Raw genomic sequence first — 17512 nt, forward strand, 5'->3', positions numbered from 1 at the left:
TTGAGTAATTATACTAGACTTTTTTGGAATTCCTAACAGTGAGATTTTAATTAATGCTAGTCTTAAGTCTATTTTCTGTGTGAATTTTACGTGAACATATAAGATATACACTGACTATTCGGACTAAATCAATTTGAAGTGGATAGCTCGTATTTTTCACCCAGGACTTTAGCTTTGTATCTTTCGCTCAGGACTTTAGCCTTGTATTTCTCACCCAGGACTTTAGGCTTGTATTTTTCACACAGGACTTTAGGCTTGTATTTTTCACCCAGGACTTTAGGCTTGTTTCCCGGAAACATTAAGACTGATGTCATTGCTCAACCTGGACAACGTGATTTGGCCACGCATACCGGAAGTGAGCCACAAAACAAGAAGTTTTGACGCGTATTTTTAGGCACATCGAAGAATCAGGTTTTCCGTTTTTCTGGAAGATCCGTAAGTTGAAGCTGTTGTGTCGCATTGTGCAGTATTGAACTGCGTGATGAAGGTCCAAATTTTCCCATAAAGTGTATGGGTTCAGCGTTAGTAATGGTAGGCGTGGCGCACACGAGCTAGTTAGCAATAACTGGCGCTCATGAGTTAGCCACGTTAATTAAAGGCCCCTGTGGGCTGTTTGGAGTTGGTGTGAAATGTGGCTTTGTTGCTAAATAGTCCCATAGCTTTTGGGTTACTGTTGGTAGGCATCAGAAGTTTTTATTTATAAATAAATAAATAGATAGATAAATAAATAAATAAATAAATAAGAGCTGTAAACATGGCTACTAGTTTAGGATTCCGCAGTCAAAAATCTATCCGGCGTGTCCAGTCAGATAACAAAAACGATTAGGCTTGTTTTTCTCCTGAAATAAGTAATACCTCAGTACCTCCTAAACATCTTAGCTGTGATGCATCTTATCCAGACAGCACAATATCAAGTTCGTTGTTTTAGAGAAATCCTAAGTGAGTGATTGATTCTATCCGTCAGGTAGAGGTTGACGTAGGGCGGTTCTTGTTTAATCAGTTTGTGTATTTTCTTTTTTTGCAAGGTTGTCGTTATTGAGGTACCCCTCTATAAGTGGTATCCTTCCGCAGACAAAAGATGGTGCTGTGGCACCAGAAATCTCTGCGGCCTCTACCCCACCCGCACTGCAGACCGCCAGATAGTACTAGCTAACGTACATGTGCGCACACACTGCGTCTAGATTTCTGATTTTCAGGATCGTTTATTCACCTTTTGTTTCTTTCCTTCTTTACATTCATTGCTTTATCTGAATCTGAGAATTGATGTCCTGGGAGGGGCTTTTGAGCCCGACCCTACTGACGTGTGCTGCTCTGTTCCCAGCAGGCGTGTGGGCCAGCGGTATGAGTCTGCAGTGGACGGCAGTGGCCACGTTCCTCTACGCAGAGGTGTTCGCCGTGCTGCTGCTCTGCGTGCCCTTCGTCTCGCCCAAGAGGTGAGGCGAACACGTGCGGGTCTTCGCTCCAGCCAGAGGGGTTTCACAAATGAGCTTTCCTCGTTTGTTGGGTGTTCTAAGGCAAAAGAAATGCCTGTCTTAGAGTGAACAGAAGGTTTCTGTTACTCGGCTGACTCAGAAGCCCATTTGGCTTGTCCGTCGTGCCACAGCACAGCCCTGAGGATCTAAGGGCTCAGGCAGGAGTCGGTGTGCCAGTGATGCAGTGGCCATGTAGACAGCAACCTCATTCTCACAGGATGCTGCCTCGTTCAGCATTTATACCCTGAGCTTGAAAAGCGGATGGATCCTTCCACTCTTGCAGTCAATTAGTAATAGCAAAGAGGTGTTAAATACAGTGTCAAGTCCAGGTTTTTAAGTGTGGGCACAGAGCCTGTCTGGGATTTGTGTTCATTTTCCATCACCCACTCTCACTCAAAAGCCATTTTAGCCTGTTAATTAGGCCCATTAGATCCATTTGCCAGTAAGTGCCCTCTAGTGGTACAATGCAAGCACTTTTCAAATGCCGGCAGAGGGGACATCTCTACTGGTTAGCCAGTAGGTGGCTTTACCTTGAGTGTTATGACAAGCCTGGTCGACGTTAGTAACCTTTTGTGTGATAAAGAACAGAGTGGAATTAATTAGTTACCTTATAGAAAATCTGAGAAGGAAGAAAAATAATAACTGCAATATTGCAGCAAGTATAATATGTACAGCAATTTTGCTCTCTGCAGTTTCTGACTGGGGCGATAGAAGTTAACTTCCGTTTGCCTGGGGAACCCAGCCTACACCTGTTGTTTCTGTTGTTTGTAGGTGTATATATGGGCAGTGGTGGCTCAGTGGTTAATGTACTTGACTTGTAGTCAGAAGGTTGCTGGTTCAAGCCCCACCATTGCCAAGTTTCCACTGTTGGGCCCCTGAGCAAGACCCTTAACCCTCAATTGCTCAAGTTGTACTCAGTCATACTTGTAAGTCACTTTGGATAAAAAGCGTCAGCTAAGTGTAAATGTTTATATGTAGATGATTAGATTTCATTCTGCCGTTCCTTTTCAAATATGTGGTGGAGAAACTGCTGATTTTTAAATTATCAAATCATATGATCATGCAAGTAATTTAAACCTCACTGATTTGCACAGAAAAATAAATTTTGTAAGCATTCAGTTTTGTAAATGTGCAGTTGAGTCATGGGGGCTTGAGGTCCAGGATGGAAAAATTCCTTTAAGTAAGTGTGTGCTTTGAGATCGTATTTCATGGTGACTGATTCAGAGTCGGTGTTAGTCTGAGTTTATGTACTGACATTTCTAAAGAAGCTTGTTTGCTGTCGTTCCAAAGGTGCTGCAGAACTGTTGCTTAATATTTTCCTCTGTTGCTGTTTTGTGACTCAGATGGAACAAAATCTTCAAATCCCGTCTCATGGTCGCCATCACGACTTACGGAAACACGGCTTTCGTTGTGGTCATTTGCATCCTTGTTTTCCTCCTGGTTGGTGAGTCAAACTCAGCATGCTTTTGTACTTCAAGGAATCAGCAGCCCCCCTGACCAACTTATCAAAAGTGATTCACCTGTGCAGCTAGATTAGCACAGCCTCACTGCTGCCTGGAGCTGGAATCCCGTGCCTGTGCGTGTTCATATGCGTGTGCTTTTTTTACAGATGCGTTCAGAGAAGTGCGGAAGTACAGCGTGAGCGACAAGGTGGACCTGAGCAACAACCCCGTGGCCATTGAACACATTCACATGAAGCTGTTCCGAGCCCAGAGGAATGAGTACATTGCAGGCTTCGCCCTGCTCCTGTGTCTGTGAGTCAGTCAATCAGTCTGAGTCAGTCTCTCTCTCTCTCTCTCTCTCTCTCTCTCTCTCTCTCTCTCGTTCCTGCTCTCTAATTTATGTTAATCAAAGCAAACATCCCAAGCATTCCAGACGAGCTCTCAGTAGTGTGTGATTATCACGTGTTTTAACCACCTTTCCATGTTAACCATTTAGCTTGATTTTGCACTGTCTCTCTTCTCTGACCGCGGTCAGTGTGCGTTTAGGTGAAGCTCACCAGACGTGACTGGGTTTAATAATGAGCTGAGCCTTTGTCTGTCAAGCACCACGGCGCTTGTGTTAATTGTCCAATAAGGATGAAAGGAATGTCATAAAGAGCAAGGGACCCTGGATGGCTTCCGTTCCCTCACACCACTCGTGGTCACACATCTTCGGAGCGTCTGATTGGTCCCGCCGGGGTTGCACGCGACGGGCTATGCAGCGTGCATGCTCCGTCCCTGCTGGGAGCATCCCACATTTCTCTTGATGACGGCACAGGAGCCGCTCCTGACATGCAGTCCGGAGCTCTGCTGCTCCTGCCTGCCAGGTTTAAACACGGGGCCTGGGACTCATCCAGGCACCTGACACACCGGGCTATGTGAACTAGCAGCTGGGCTTGGATATTCTATCCATCCTGTGTGTGTGTGGCATGCCGTGGGGATATATGGAACAGTTCTCGCTTTACAGAACAGAGCCCACAGTCCCAGGAACCGAACACCCAGCTTCCGTAGAAGTGGCAAGCAGGGCCTGTGACTGTTAGCCATATGGTGCCTGATTTACCATGGTGCCCAGCGCAGACAGGCGCTGCTTTATGGTTTTAGAATCTGAGCACGGATTCCCTAAATCCCGTCTATGGCGAGTTGGATTTCGGTGCAACTGGGGACATTGGGGTTGCCCCCCCCCAGGACGGTGTGTTGCTGGGGTATTGACCCACTTTACAGAAGTCCCAAAAAAGCCCAAACGCCTTGGAGCAAAGCAAAACGTGTCCGGTGTTCTGGGAGCCATCAGGCATGTGACCACTGTTGATTTACTCTGCTGGGGTAATTTATGTGCGCTACAGGGGGTGTGGTGTGTCCAAAGCCTCTCATCCCAACAACCCCATCGCCTATAAATAAATAAATAGGCATGCGCACACGCGCTGTGCCCGTGTCGGATGCGCACGCGAGCTGTTTCCGCGTTTGACGGCTGGGATGTACGCCTGCGCCGTGGTGGGTGCCCTGAGCACACCTGCAGCTGATGGTGAATGGCGCGCGTTTGTTTAGCGTCGTCTCCCCTGCCGCAGGTTACTACGGCGACTGGCAGCCCTCCTCTCTCAGCAGGCTTCTCTCATGGCCTCCAACGAGGCGTTTCAGAAACAGGCAGAGGGAGCCAGTGACGCCGCCCGGAGGTACATGGAGGAGAACGAGAAGCTGCAGGAGGTAAGGAGGCATCGCCCTGACTGACCGCTCTGTTGATCTTTGACCTTTGGGAGGCAGAGTGGGTAACATGGACCTCTGTGATGAAAGTGGGGTATAATAAGTGAATTTATATAATCCATGTCCATCTTCCCCGCTGGTCTCCATAAGTTTCACTCTTCGAACTGTGATTTATTGAGTTTGTGTCTTGCGCACACACACAATTCCTGTCTCCATGTGGCGTCTCGCACACGGATATAAAGAGATGCATGGGTACCGTTTAATTTGACATCTTACGGATAAATAAATGATAATTCCATTTCTTAAGAGAGAATGTCATGAAGAGCATGCCCAGGCTGTGTAATGCTTAGTGCAGTTACTGGAGTCTGCTGATGAAGACAGTGAAGATGAAGCACGTGGCTCTGGAATGGGGCCAGGTTTGCTCCAGGTTTCCAGGGAAACGCTCCAGAGGTCACAAGCCATGTGCCGCCCGCAGTTATTGGTTCATTTTGCTGTTGTAAGACTGTGTGAATTTATTGACCTGCTCTGATTATTATCTGCCATTTCTCCTGGGGTTGCTGGATGTGGGCATAAATAGTGATGGTTCTCGATCGTGCGCGTGTTTCCGCAGCAGAGGCAGCTCCGTAAGCATCGCATTCCAGCTCCTCCCTCACAGGTGTAAGCGTGTGGTCAGTGGTTCGCGCTTTAGTGGTCGTTACCGATGTTCTTGTTTGACGCTCTGGCCCAGCCCCCGCTAACATGGGTGAATCGGAAATTTGTCTGTTTTCACAGGTTTTCCCCAGGAGTTTTCCACCCCTGAGAACAGATTTTCAAATTTGCTGTCTGAAGTGGTTCATTTGGAAAACACAGCTTTGGTGTTGTAGTGTGGACAGTGGAAAACATAGCTTTTAGAAAGCATTGACGTATGGGTGTCATGTGACCTCCACAGTTCCAAAATGGTAAAACACTTTTGTTAAGCTATTTATTACTGTAGGTTTTGTAACTTCAAGTTTGGTGCCTTGACTTCGTTAGGTTATCTGTCCAAAGAAGCCGTCTGTCTTTTTCTTACATTTTTTCAACATCTTATCTGTAGTGTTGTATGGGATTGCTGCATGTAAACAAAGCTCTGTGGTGGAAATGGCTGGAGTCATAGGTCAGACACTTGAACATGCTCACCTTTCACCTTTTCCAATGTTTGTGTTTTACTGTTTACAGGGCACGTCTGGAACATGGACTGATAACACTAGTCAAAAACAAAAATGTAGCCAAAACGCACACTGTTGTCCTGAAACAAAATTCCCTTCATCTCTAAAGTCGTGTAATTATATCTACTGCCATTTAAATGGGTGTAGGGGTGACAATCAATCAATCAATCAAAAGCACAAAAATTGGTATTTTCCTGTCCTGTCGCCCATTTTGCACGCACGGTGAGTGTGCAACACCCATCTTCTGTCATCTAGAGGGCATTGTTGCATGTAGCATAAAGTGAGTATGAGCAAGATCTGTGAGACAACATAAAATTAATTGATGTAACTTTATAGCCCTGATGTCAGATATTGATCTGATGGTCCTTTTGAATTAAAATGCGTTTTGGTTTGTAATTTGCCGCTTCACTGAAAGCTAATATACCGAATATCCTTCTAATGCTTTGGCCCCTAGTTGCCTACATCATAAAAATGTTTTTCAAAAACAAATGCCGAATTAATGCTTTCTGACAAGATGTTTTCCAACAACATTAGGTAGAATTACAAACCCAGCGTTTGCTTGGTTGCCTCTCCATGCGCTGTCGGCTCACGTGCTGCACACTCGGCACATCGCTCTGTTAGCCGTGCCTCTCCACGCCGCTCCATGTGCTTGCATATAAACGCTGCACATCCATGGCTGATGTCGTACCTCGGGACGCTATTGATCTGTCCACGCTCATCAGCCACTGCAATTTTCAGCCGCTACAGTTGATTTTTCCATTAGGTGTGAGGGCGTGGTGTTTCATCTTTGTGAATGGTTTGAAGTGCACACTTCCAACTTGATTCGTTAAAATGTTTGAAGGGCACTTTCTCTGTACAGTCGGCTGTCTCGTTAAGAATCTTTCTCGTTGTTAGGGTTTCTGGGTTAGACCCACGCCAGTCCTGTGACTGGGCCTGACGCTCGCTCATACCTTTCTGCCCCATTCTGCTGCATCTGGGTTGGATTTAAGCTTTTTCTTGCGTCTGCTCAAACCATCAAAGCTGTGACCTAGATACACTCTCACTGTGTTCTCCCCGAGGCAGCCTTGATATGAAGTAATTTCAAACGGCTTGGCGACAGTTATGCCAGACTGAAATGTCCTTTTGTCGATCTCATTTATTCTTGTGCTGGTAAATTCACTGACGGTTGTGTTTATCAACGCAGGGAAGAAAGACCGTTGGTGGCCATTTGCCGTCATAGAAACTCGGACACGTCTTCTTCCATGTTGATTTGAGTGCGAGATCCCACAGGAATGGCATGGTAGAGGGGGCTGTCAGCAAACATTAGTCAGTTCTCTAGGCAGTGACCATTTGTATTAATGATCGTCATCACACTATCAGGACTAGCAAATGGTTGCACATGAGATTGAGAGGTGTCTGGTGGGAGTGGAGGCTCTTCTGTGTCATAATGCACTGTGGTTATCCAGCAAACTCCCCTCCTCTACGCAAGGCCGTAACGTGTCATTCACCGGTAATGTTAGTCATGTAGAACTGATTCTGTATCAGCACAAGGTCGTGACAAGGCTAGTCTGCTGACTCTGGGGGGGAACGGGGACTTCACAGATGAAGTGAGTGTGGGAGTGAGGATGGGGGGTGTGTGTGTGTGTGTGTGTGTGTGTGTGTGTGTGTGTGTGTGTGGATGCAGGTGAATTTCAAAATATCTCTGTGTGTAAAGCTTTCTGTGAGTATTGTAGTAGAGTGCTATGTGGCTGGAGCATGGGAGGGCTGATATGTGTGTGTGCGTGCGTGTGTGTGTGTGCGCATGCAGAAACTGAGAGAGGCGGGGGTGGAGGTGCCGGAGGTGGGTGGAGGCAAACCCAAGGGCAGCACCGAGGAGGAGAATAAGACTCTGAAGAAAGAGGTCGGTCAGCTGAAGGATGAGCTCGACGCTACCAGGAAAGGTACAGCTCACATGTGCCTGCACACACGTACACACACATGCGCGCGCGCACACACTTGCACAGACTAATGAGAAGTGTGATGCTGATGTCAGGTACGTTTTAATTAAGGATGGTGGTGCTCACTCAGCAAAGATGGGTGTGGTGTTTTTTGACACTCTCAGAACGAAGGAAGGCTGGTGTTTGAACAATTTTTTCAGCTGACCAGCATTATATAAAGGCTAAAAATGTTCGGATGCAGTGACTGGTCACTCTGTTGCTTGTTTTAACTGAAACCCTTTTGCGAACTGTCTAAAATCGCATTTGCTGTAATGGGTATTACACACCCTATGGAAGGAGAATGTTGTCTGGTGGCACCTATCAAAAGTTCAAGGTTGGCGATGAAGGAAGAATATTCACAATGCCTGTAAGTCTGGTTTCTGTCATAGTGAGGTTAAAAGTTGAAGTTGCACAATCATGCATGTGCAACGAACAAGGTGATCATAGAGCTCTTACTCTCCAGAGCCCCAGCCCTTGGAGAGGAAGTGGGGGGAGGAAGTGGGGGAGGAAGTGAGAAACTGCATGACTGTTTTCTTCTTCAGACTGCTCACTGTGTTCTAATGTTTGTCCACATCCACTCGGGAGTGTCCGTCCACTCGTGCTGCTTGCTTGATGCCGGCGGAGTACACTCTCTTAACAAAGCCACAAAGTGCTTCCCATCAGAATACCTCGCACAGCTTGTACCAGGTTTCTGTCTATGGGACACGCGTAAACACACACAGGCACACTCTGGTGGGTGGAGGCTGTGGTTGTCTCACGGGCCAATGAGAGCGCTCTGGCTGGAGCCGGCGGAGGGTTTGGGCTCAGGTGCTGCGCTGCCTGTCGGACCTCAGTGGTGCCAGTCTAACTGACTCCCTTGTTCAAAACCATATTTTGTTTTCACTGTATCCTGATGGCACATTTGCTCACGTCCCTGGGAGTTCTGCCAGTTCCCATTAATAGAGTTACTCTGTTTATAAACTGTGGCCAAAGGGGGGGGGGGGGAATAACAAATATCAAGTGTGCTCTGTTGACAGCATATAGACCGTTTGCCAATGGTCCTCCTCATTGAGAGAGCTGTTTTTACCCACAAAACCGGTTGCTTTACAACCCCCCCGAAAAAAACCATAAGAAAAATCAATCCAGCTCCAGACCTTAGAATCTCTAACCAGTCAAACAGTAATGGCACGTGCGTTGTAAAGGCCTTGATTGCTTGTCTCAGGTGAGTTGGGAACTGGTTTAGAACAAAATGTGGAGGCTTGTTGGAGGGAGAGAGTGCAGTAGATGTCGTCCAGGGCTGTGAGCGCTCTCCTGCTGGAGTCGAGCCACTGCAGAGCTGTCCTGTTTGGGTGTCGGCACAGTTGAAGTGGTCCTCTACATACTGGCCTTGGGTATCTGTGTCTCGGAGTTGCACGAGGCATCAAAGGTTCATTGCTTTTTCAATACTACAATGTGGCAAACAATTCGATTCTGTAACATTCAGTGCTTTCAATACTGAATATAGCCTGAGAACTGAATCCAGTATTCTGGATATGCTAATCAAATTGACTCAAATGGGTGACCTGTGCATGCCAGCAGAGAGAAAGCATCATGGACTGGATGGACGGAGGTAACCTAGCTAGGTAGCATGGCTAAGCTAAAAACAAAAGGTATTCTCTCATAGATGTCCGTGACTTGGGGGCTCAAGGAGTCAAGTGTGGGCATGTTTCGTCTACATCGCTGATGCAACAAAACCAGTATGCAAAAAGTGTTAAATCTGTCCAAAAGAGCAGCACCAGCAACTTCCCTCAGCATTTGGTCAGGAAGCATCCTGACCGCTACAAAAAGCTTTAAAGCAAAGCTGAAGGCCGCGGAGCTTTCTTAAGTGATTAGTGAAAGTTTCCACCGAAGTTTTTAGATTAAGCTAATTACTCATCTTGCCTTGTGAACTCATGATGCTCACATGTTGGTGTTAACATCATAAATAGGTCAGCAAGCATGTAACCACCTTAATTGTTAAATTTCATGTGGGCAAATGTTAAACAGTAAAAAAAAAATATATATATTGGTGTTTGTACACCCCATGATCCATTTTAGTTTAATCTCAGATTCTGAATAATGTTCACTCTCTTCTTTTCTTACTAAGAACTCCACTTCATCCAGTCAGGCTAACATTACATCTGTGCTAGCCAGAGACTCAAATATGGCAAAGACTCCAAAGAAGCCTAAATAAACTAAACTAAACTAAACAAGGAGAATGAGACTGGTAGAAGACCACATTGATGCACTGGTTTTCCTAGCAAAGAACCTTGTGCGGGCGAATAACCTAATGTAATTACAGAAGAAGAGTTGTTTGTTTTATTTATTTATTTTTTAGCTTGTATAATTTTACTTGCTTTATTTAGCGAGACTCCATTTAAAAATCAAACTTGCGGTCTGCGTTCAATTCAGCTAACATCATTCAGACGATGGAAAGATGACTCCTGTAATGCTACAAATGGTATCAGTCAGAATTCTGGTGTTGTGCCAAGCCTACTGTGGCTACTTAATGGCCTTTTTCAAGTTTGGCCTGGTTGCAATGCAGCATATACTGTTGTCAGGCCAAACCTGCAAAAGGGCATTAAGATTTAAAGGCATTGTCTCTGGCTGTCGGGAGATTTTGGGCCTCTCTGTTCATCCACAGTTTCTGGTTCAGAGAGATCTTTGTTTTTATTGTTGGTGTCGAACAGCACCGTGCCTGTTTGCTCCTCCAGTTCCACTCCTGTGGTGTTGGGCGAGCCTGCAGAGCAAACGAGTCCCAGCGGATGCATTCAGAGTTGTCTGGAAGTTCAGAGAGCTGTTCCGCAGACCATACTTTGACTGTCTCTATCGCATGTTTGCGCTGACGGACGAGAGGTGTTCTTCGGTGTTGGGAACTGTGAAAGATGGCCAGAAAGTCCTAGGTGTGTATGAATCCTTAATGATTGTGTACATCTGATCTGGTGTGTGAGGCCGGACACTGCACGGGTTGGAGGAATTTGGTGCAGATCGTAGCTTGACCTGGTTAAAGTCAAGTTTCAAGTTTGGTTTATTTGTCACATACATAGTCAGAACAAGTCCCCTGTTCAACTGAAGGCATCATCTGGAGGCCCTGCTGTACGGGGGACGCGTGCACAGCCTCCATCTGGGGATGTTGATGAACGTAAGTCATGTGGTGCCACCTTTTTCTCTCAGCTCTTCAAAAGTCAGACAGTGACGTGAAGGCCATGAAGAAGCAGGCGGAAAATCTGACGGTGGAGTATGATCGTCTGCTGGAGGAGCATGCCAACCTGCAGGTACACACACACACACACACACACACACACACACGGACAGACCTATTATGCAGTTCATGCAAGACGTTTTTGGACCCTTTCATGTTTTTCAGATTTGGTATCTAATTCTCCTCTTAAAATTGATTGAGGTACTGGTTTGTTCTTCAGCGATCCGCACACAATACTCCACATTGACAAAAATAGTTTTTTGGAAGGTGTTGTCAATTTATTGTTAAAAAAAAAAACAAACAAACAAAAACAAGACAACCAAAAACTGACATGTTTACCTGAATATTCAGACCCTTTATGGCACTTTCACAGTTCACTGGAGTACCCCTGTGAATAACTGGATTGGGTGGACATGATTTGATTTAATTAATTTGCAGGAAATTCCAAAAACGTCTTTTTGCTTTCATTGTGGAATATTGTGTGTAGGGGGGGGGCAAGAGAGTCAAATCCTTTTTAAGTTGAGCATGAAATGCCAAAATGTACAAAATTTTGAAATGATCTGAAAATGTTCTACATGCACTGCACGTAGCCCAAAGCTCCCCCCCCCCACACTCATTGTTCTCATCCTCTTCCTCCTCTCAAATGTCCTCAAATTGACTTCATATCCATGTCATCAAAAGATAAAGTGGCTTACTTTTAGAACTCTTTTCTCATCAAAAGAAAAATTAAAAATGTCAAATTCACACTTTGTATTCAGTATTTCCGATCTAGTGAGCAACCTTGAGGAGGTAGTTCTTTATAAAAGGTCTCTTGGTGTCCTCATTTCGTGTGGAATCGTGCAGTTTGCTGTATGTGTGAAAAGTCCCTCCGGCACCGAGTCGGCGCCTGCTTCACCCATCCAGCCTCAGCTGTTCTGCACCAAGCCCACGTTATAACTTTTAATTTCCCCACAACATGGCATCCATGGCCAGTGAAGGAGTTCTAGTTGGCGTTAAATATTAATCTCATGTTGGCAGGCTCGTTCTCTTTAATGATCCTATATGTTTAAAGTAGAAATGCCTGTTCAGTGTCGGCAGCTGCTTCTGTAAAGGTAGCTTATGGGCTTCTTGACGCCTGTTGGGTTTTTTTTTTTGTTTGCTTGCCTTGTGTGCTTAGTTGTAGAGTGTAACAGGCTTGCTCAATGGTGCACTCAGTCCAGACCCCTGCAGCCGAAAATTACGCCTGACCTCATGGCTTTTTGGCATTTCTCAAAGCTAAAAAAGATTTGCGCTTGGGCACATTTATATAAGTGTCATTACTTATTCAGGATTTAATGCTGTATTGTGGGCTTTTTTTGTGTGTGTGTGTGTGTGTGTGTGTGGTTTTAAATGTAGTTGGAGTTATTTTGATATTGTACTACTGTTTGCGGCAGTGTTTAGGAGGCTCACCGGTCTTCTTGCCAGACTTACTACTTCTGTTCTTGCCCCCTCATCCTGGTTGCCCAACCTCAGACGTCTGAATAATCTGCATTAGGTGTGCTAGGAGAATCAAAAGATTCGAACCTTTGAATACCCTGGGGTGTTTTGCCAGAGTGACTTTGGTTCAACAACATGTAATTGAGCTCTAAGTGCCTAATAACTGTGGTTTTTAAAGGTTAAACTAGGCGCCACAGAGGGCTTCCACACACCAGCCCCACGACACCCTGCTTTGTTGCACGTGTGCAGAACATGGTGCTCCACTGGCTGTCAGCACAGACTCGCTCTTTACACCTCCCTTTGGTTCGACCCCCTCGTAACATCAAGCCACCCAAAGTTTAGAGCAGTCTGTTGGTCTGTTGCCTATGTGATGCGTAAGAATTCCAGTAAATGTATTTATTTATTGGAATAGCTTACTTTTGTTGCCTGCGCATTGAAATTTTTGGGCTACATTTGTTGCAGCTGTTCAGTTTCCTGCAGGCACACAGGAGGGCAGCCGAGCTCAGTAAAGCCCTCTACGCAATACAGGAGATTTGAAACTGCCGGGCAGCTCAGTGCAGGTCAGGAACGGAAGAGACAGGCCAGAACAGGACGTGGAAAAGGTCACTCTCCTTGACCTGACACATGACGAGTACATATATAATATGGCTTTATGGAAAGGAGGGATTTATTTGCCATCTTAGCAGCGGCTCTTAAAGTCTCTTTATTTTATTTATTTTTTCCCCTTTCCAAATTTGCCTCATATTTTAACAATGGGCCATCCATGACAAAATAGTAATTTTTCATTTTTAAGATGAGACCTTGTGGAGGTTAAATGCTCTATTCTGGTCCTCAAAATAATCCTCAAACACACACAAAAAACCCCCCAAAACAAACTCTCTCTCTCTCTCTCTCTCTCTCTCTCTCTCTCTCTCTCTCTCTCTCTCTCTCTCTCTCTCTCTCTCTCTCTCTCTCTCTCTCTCTCTCTCTCTCTCTCTCTCTCTCTCTCTCTCTCTCTCTCTCTCTCTCTCTATATATATATATTATTTTTTTTTTTATATAAACACCTCAAACCTGCTTGCCCTTGAGAACCTCTACTCTAGCTGATGAGAAAAGCAGCCCTACAGATGGTGGTTGTCAGTATTCTTTAAGTGATTTCTGTTTGGGGAAGGAAACCCATTGGGGCTTTGGTGTTCTATGTAATGCTCAGCTTGTAATTCAGGATGCAGTTTGGGTGAACAGTCCCACAGGAAATTGTCATGAGTAAATTGTCATTTTTCCATGTCCTTCTGATTCAGTGTACAAGTCCGTTTTGTTTTTGTTTTTGCACTGTGTGCGTGTGATCTATAGGCAAAATACGACACTGAGCAGGATAAGAAGTCCGACTGAAGGAGCCCCCATCATGCATTTGTGTCGTCCCCCACCCCCAGAGGGCCCACGCATCTCTTCTTGCTGTTGGATTGTCCTACACATGGCAGGAGCAGTCACCTTATGTATACTTCACTTCTAATGTATACTTAACTTCTAATGTATACTTCACTTGGTGTGAGAAACAGAAAATATGGAGTTTTCATTTGTACCCCCCCCCCCCCAATTTTACAATTTCACTTTTTTCAATGGAATGTGACTTTCTTGTCCTTCCTGGTTATTCCTGGTTTTGTAGATTTTTTTTGTGAGACACTCTTCCTCTTCAGTAATTTATGGATTACATGCATAATTCTCTTGAGCTGGTAAAACGTATCTATCAATATGTAATTAGGGATAAAACCTTTCTATTTCTGTCACATGAAGTTATATAAAGACGTTTTTTTTTCTTTTAGCTACCTTTTGCCTTGAAAGGAGACAGAATATCATCCAATTTAGTTTTTTTATTTTTATTTTATTTTATTGTGGTGTAACTCGGATCCATTTATGAGAAAGAAATGCGTGGAAATGCTCGGTTTTGGTGTTTGCTACCGTGCTGATTAATATTGGAGTTGCAGAGCTTGAACCTGCCATCTCCCAGAGCCGTTCAACACTGGAGCCATCCAGGAAGCACCAGTAAGAACTCTCATCCGGCGTACTTTCGTCTGTTCAGCTTTCGTTCTGGCTTTTTGATTTGTTTGTTTTTACACCATCGTCTCCTCACGCCCTTGCTGCATGACCCAGTTACCTGTGGTTTTGGTGGTGGTCTCTGAGATGGTGCAACACGACACTGGTGAATCGCACCGCTCGCCCGACATGAAGGCATTGTAGCCAAGATCGCATTTCAAAACCTTGCCGCATCTGTCGAGGCTTTGAAATGGTATTAATGCCATGTTTGAGGGACGCAGTTGAGGGAGGTTTCGGATATATGAGAGCTTTCACAACCCCCCCCCCCCCCCTTATAGCTAATGTCTCCTAGCTAATGTACCAAGTGACTGCTTGCTTGTAATTTATCCAGTTGCAAATCAGAGTTTGATGTTGGCCTGCACAACTAAATGGTAAAAGCAGCAGCTGGTGCCGTGCTAGTCTGCTTGCTGGCCTCATGAATGGGGCAGAGACTTGTGGGATGTGGAGTTCAAATTGTTCAGGGCCCATATTCCTCTGGATCTGCAGAAGGTGTGCAAGGAATTCTACAGTGACCATACCTCATGGCTCAGTTTCTTTTGAGAATGGCTGCAGGTGAAATATTAACTCTGAGAACTGTCTTCATGTGTCCTCGGTACTTTAGGGTACATTTTAGGCATGGCGATTTGTCAGTGTTGCGTTAATTTGGAAGATTGTTGCTGTGGTGATATTTTGAATTGTACATGTTTTCACTGGACGATTAATGACTCCATCATGAGTGTAAACTAGATGATAAAGAAATGAATAAATAGCCTTGCTGCACTATTTACCTGTTTAGTTATTGTGGTTGTTTTTTCTGTCTTATTCTTCAGACTTTGTGCAAATGCATCTCGTTAACTTTGTTGCTACCTTGGGCATTTAATTAATCCCCCCTGCAGAAAACACACGTACCGCACTCCATACAGGCTGCTTTAGCTGTTTGTTGGGATTTATTTTTCTTCTTCCCCCTCATATGCTGCTCTGCACCCTTACTACATGTTGGGTGTTTGGCAGTGTGTCAGACAAGTTGAAATGCTCTACCCAATAAAGTCTCCACATACAATCTTTCTATCTTACTGGTATCCTTAGAAGACTAAACCTGAGTATTATCATAAGACTTTCTTCCACTGAGACACTATTGTTCTCGTCCAGAGTGACTTGCATCCGCTGTCAGTCTTTTGATAGTAGTTCTAGTACTTTCCTGTTGAGAGAGTGCGAGTCTTGTTTGTGACTTCAATACTGAAGTGTTGCTCAAAGCAGTCTCGTTATGCCAGTAGGCTGGCACGTACTGGAGCAGGAATGTGTAGCTCCACTCCCAAAGAGCTTCAGTCCTGTGGTGGAATGCATGTTTTCTCCAGTCTAATCCAAACCCAGCTCTGGTTACTCTCAAGCAACTGCTAAGATGAATCACATGGGGTAGGTAAGGGAAATATCAGACATAACAGTGGAGCTTCCCATCTGTGGTACAGGCTGTTCTCTACATTTGTCAGGGTTGGTTGGTTGCATTGTGAATGAGCTTTGTGTTTATTTGGGGGTTGCATATTTTAAAAGATTGAACTTATGGGTTCCTTGCTCAAAAAATAAGCCCTCCAGTGATTTTTGTTCCAACTGCCTGTTTGCGCTAATTGGCGCAAAGCAGCCAGTAGAATCAACTAGGTGTTGGATGTAAAGCAGGAATTCTTTTTTTTTAAACCTGTTAATGAGTTTTCATCCTTAGAGATGCTTGTAGATTTGTGCATGTAGATAAACCTGAATACCAGTGTCATTGTTCTCTATCCCTTGCCTGTAGTTGCTCATTCGTTTATTTAATTTATAATGTAGGTCATCTAATGGGGACAGGGGAGTTTGAACACTCTAACCTGTTTATTTTTCAGACCACAATGTGAAATTTTAAGCTCTTGGCCTCAATATTTACCTTGAAGGCTCGTCTCTCTGCTAACAGCTCAGTCTGTGCGTCTGTCGCTCAGAGTGCTGAGCATGGACGTGTCTGCCACCACAGACCCCAGAGACCTCATCTTCTGAAGGTTTTTTGTCTCTGTAGATCCAGTGCAACCTAACTTCCGCATAGGGCTGGGACGCTCTTGGTTTCCAGGTTTGTTCCTTGACATTTGACATTTACTCCATTGACACGAGTAAAGCCAGTGCATGGCTCAAACACTTCAACCAGAGCCCTTCTTCATTGTGCCTTCTGAAATGGGAACTCTATTTATCCCTGTGGAGAACAGAGATCAACTGCCCAAGATCACGCTTTTGTCTTGGTGTTGGAGGGGGGAGGATGAAAAGACTTTCGGTACAAGCAAGAAGAGCCCGGTACCAAAACACAAAATTTGTCCTGCTTTGTGCATCATCGAGCCACATCTGATGCTCATTTCCAAGTTCTGTAATTCAATTTCACTCTTGCTACAGTATAAAGCATATGCAATATTGTGCATAGGAATGTCACCTTGGTAGCAATCCCAATCTGCAAAAAACCATTGTTTAATGTAACACAGCACTCAGATAGAGAACAATCGGCTACTAAATCTTTCAAACAGCTCCTGGATTCACTGTACAACCGCTGCCCAAATGATGAAACCGAACCCTAGCCCTTGAATGGGCTTGGCCATTCCCTCAACATGTATGGTGTGCGTCGCTGACATGGTGGGATCAGCATCAGCAGAAAGCTGCAGCTGTTGCCCCTTCGTCCACAGAAACCCAGAAATGGAACAGAACTGGCAGGCTAAACATAGCCGGCAGACTTCAGAGCGGCTCAGGGGCAAGCACTTAATACCGCAGCTGCCCTGCCCTGACAAACTGGGCCTTTGTCAGGAAAACCAGTTTGAACTGCATCAGCACAGTGGTTAAGCTTCCTACTGTACCCGGCCTGGTGTGCAGTAGCTGGGTCCACAAGGAGATTAAAGGAGAGCAGCCTGACAATGGAAGACCCTCTGTAAGAATTCATCCTCTTGGGTCCTTGACCAGTGCTATAAACAATGAAAATGGTTTACTTTAATTTTATGTGGCTTTATGGATTTTGTGTGTATAT

General features: G+C 45.0%; 2 protein-coding genes across 3 annotated transcripts in view; one reads left to right on the plus strand and one right to left on the minus strand.

The window, feature by feature from the left end:
- The first annotated feature begins 320 nt into the window (after nt 1–320).
- On the plus strand, nt 321–15275 carry bcap31 (B cell receptor associated protein 31). Of its 2 annotated transcripts, none has more exons than XM_027023570.2 (8): nt 321–435; nt 1322–1433; nt 2816–2916; nt 3082–3226; nt 4516–4651; nt 7619–7751; nt 10959–11059; nt 13771–15275. In XM_027023570.2, exons 2-8 carry the CDS (start codon nt 1342–1344, stop codon nt 13807–13809), a joined length of 747 nt encoding a protein of 248 aa, XP_026879371.1. In that variant the 5' UTR covers nt 321–435; nt 1322–1341; the 3' UTR covers nt 13810–15275. The 2 variants fall into 2 exon arrangements, with proteins under 2 accessions (XP_026879371.1, XP_026879370.1); XM_027023569.2 differs by having other exon boundaries at nt 1325–1433.
- Nucleotides 14001–17512, minus strand: part of slc6a8 (solute carrier family 6 member 8) — a 32343-nt gene continuing 28831 nt past the window's right edge. The window contains exon 14 of the mRNA XM_027023563.2: nt 14001–17450. The gene's annotated coding sequence lies outside the window, so the exon portion shown is untranslated. The remainder of the gene's footprint in view (nt 17451–17512) is intronic.

This window comes from Electrophorus electricus, chromosome 23 (assembly GCF_013358815.1).
Source record: "Electrophorus electricus isolate fEleEle1 chromosome 23, fEleEle1.pri, whole genome shotgun sequence".
In the NCBI taxonomy this organism is placed as follows: Eukaryota; Metazoa; Chordata; class Actinopteri; order Gymnotiformes; family Gymnotidae; genus Electrophorus; species Electrophorus electricus.

Coding starts and splice junctions, on each gene's coding strand:
- bcap31 (XM_027023570.2), top strand. CDS start 1,342: ATGAGTCTGCAGTGGACGGCAGTGGCCACGTTCCTCTACGCAGAGGTG. Junction 7,752..10,958: donor GCTCGACGCTACCAGGAAAG/GTACAGCTCACA, acceptor TTTTTCTCTCAG/CTCTTCAAAAGTCAGACAGT. Junction 11,060..13,770: donor AGGAGCATGCCAACCTGCAG/GTACACACACAC, acceptor TGTGATCTATAG/GCAAAATACGACACTGAGCA.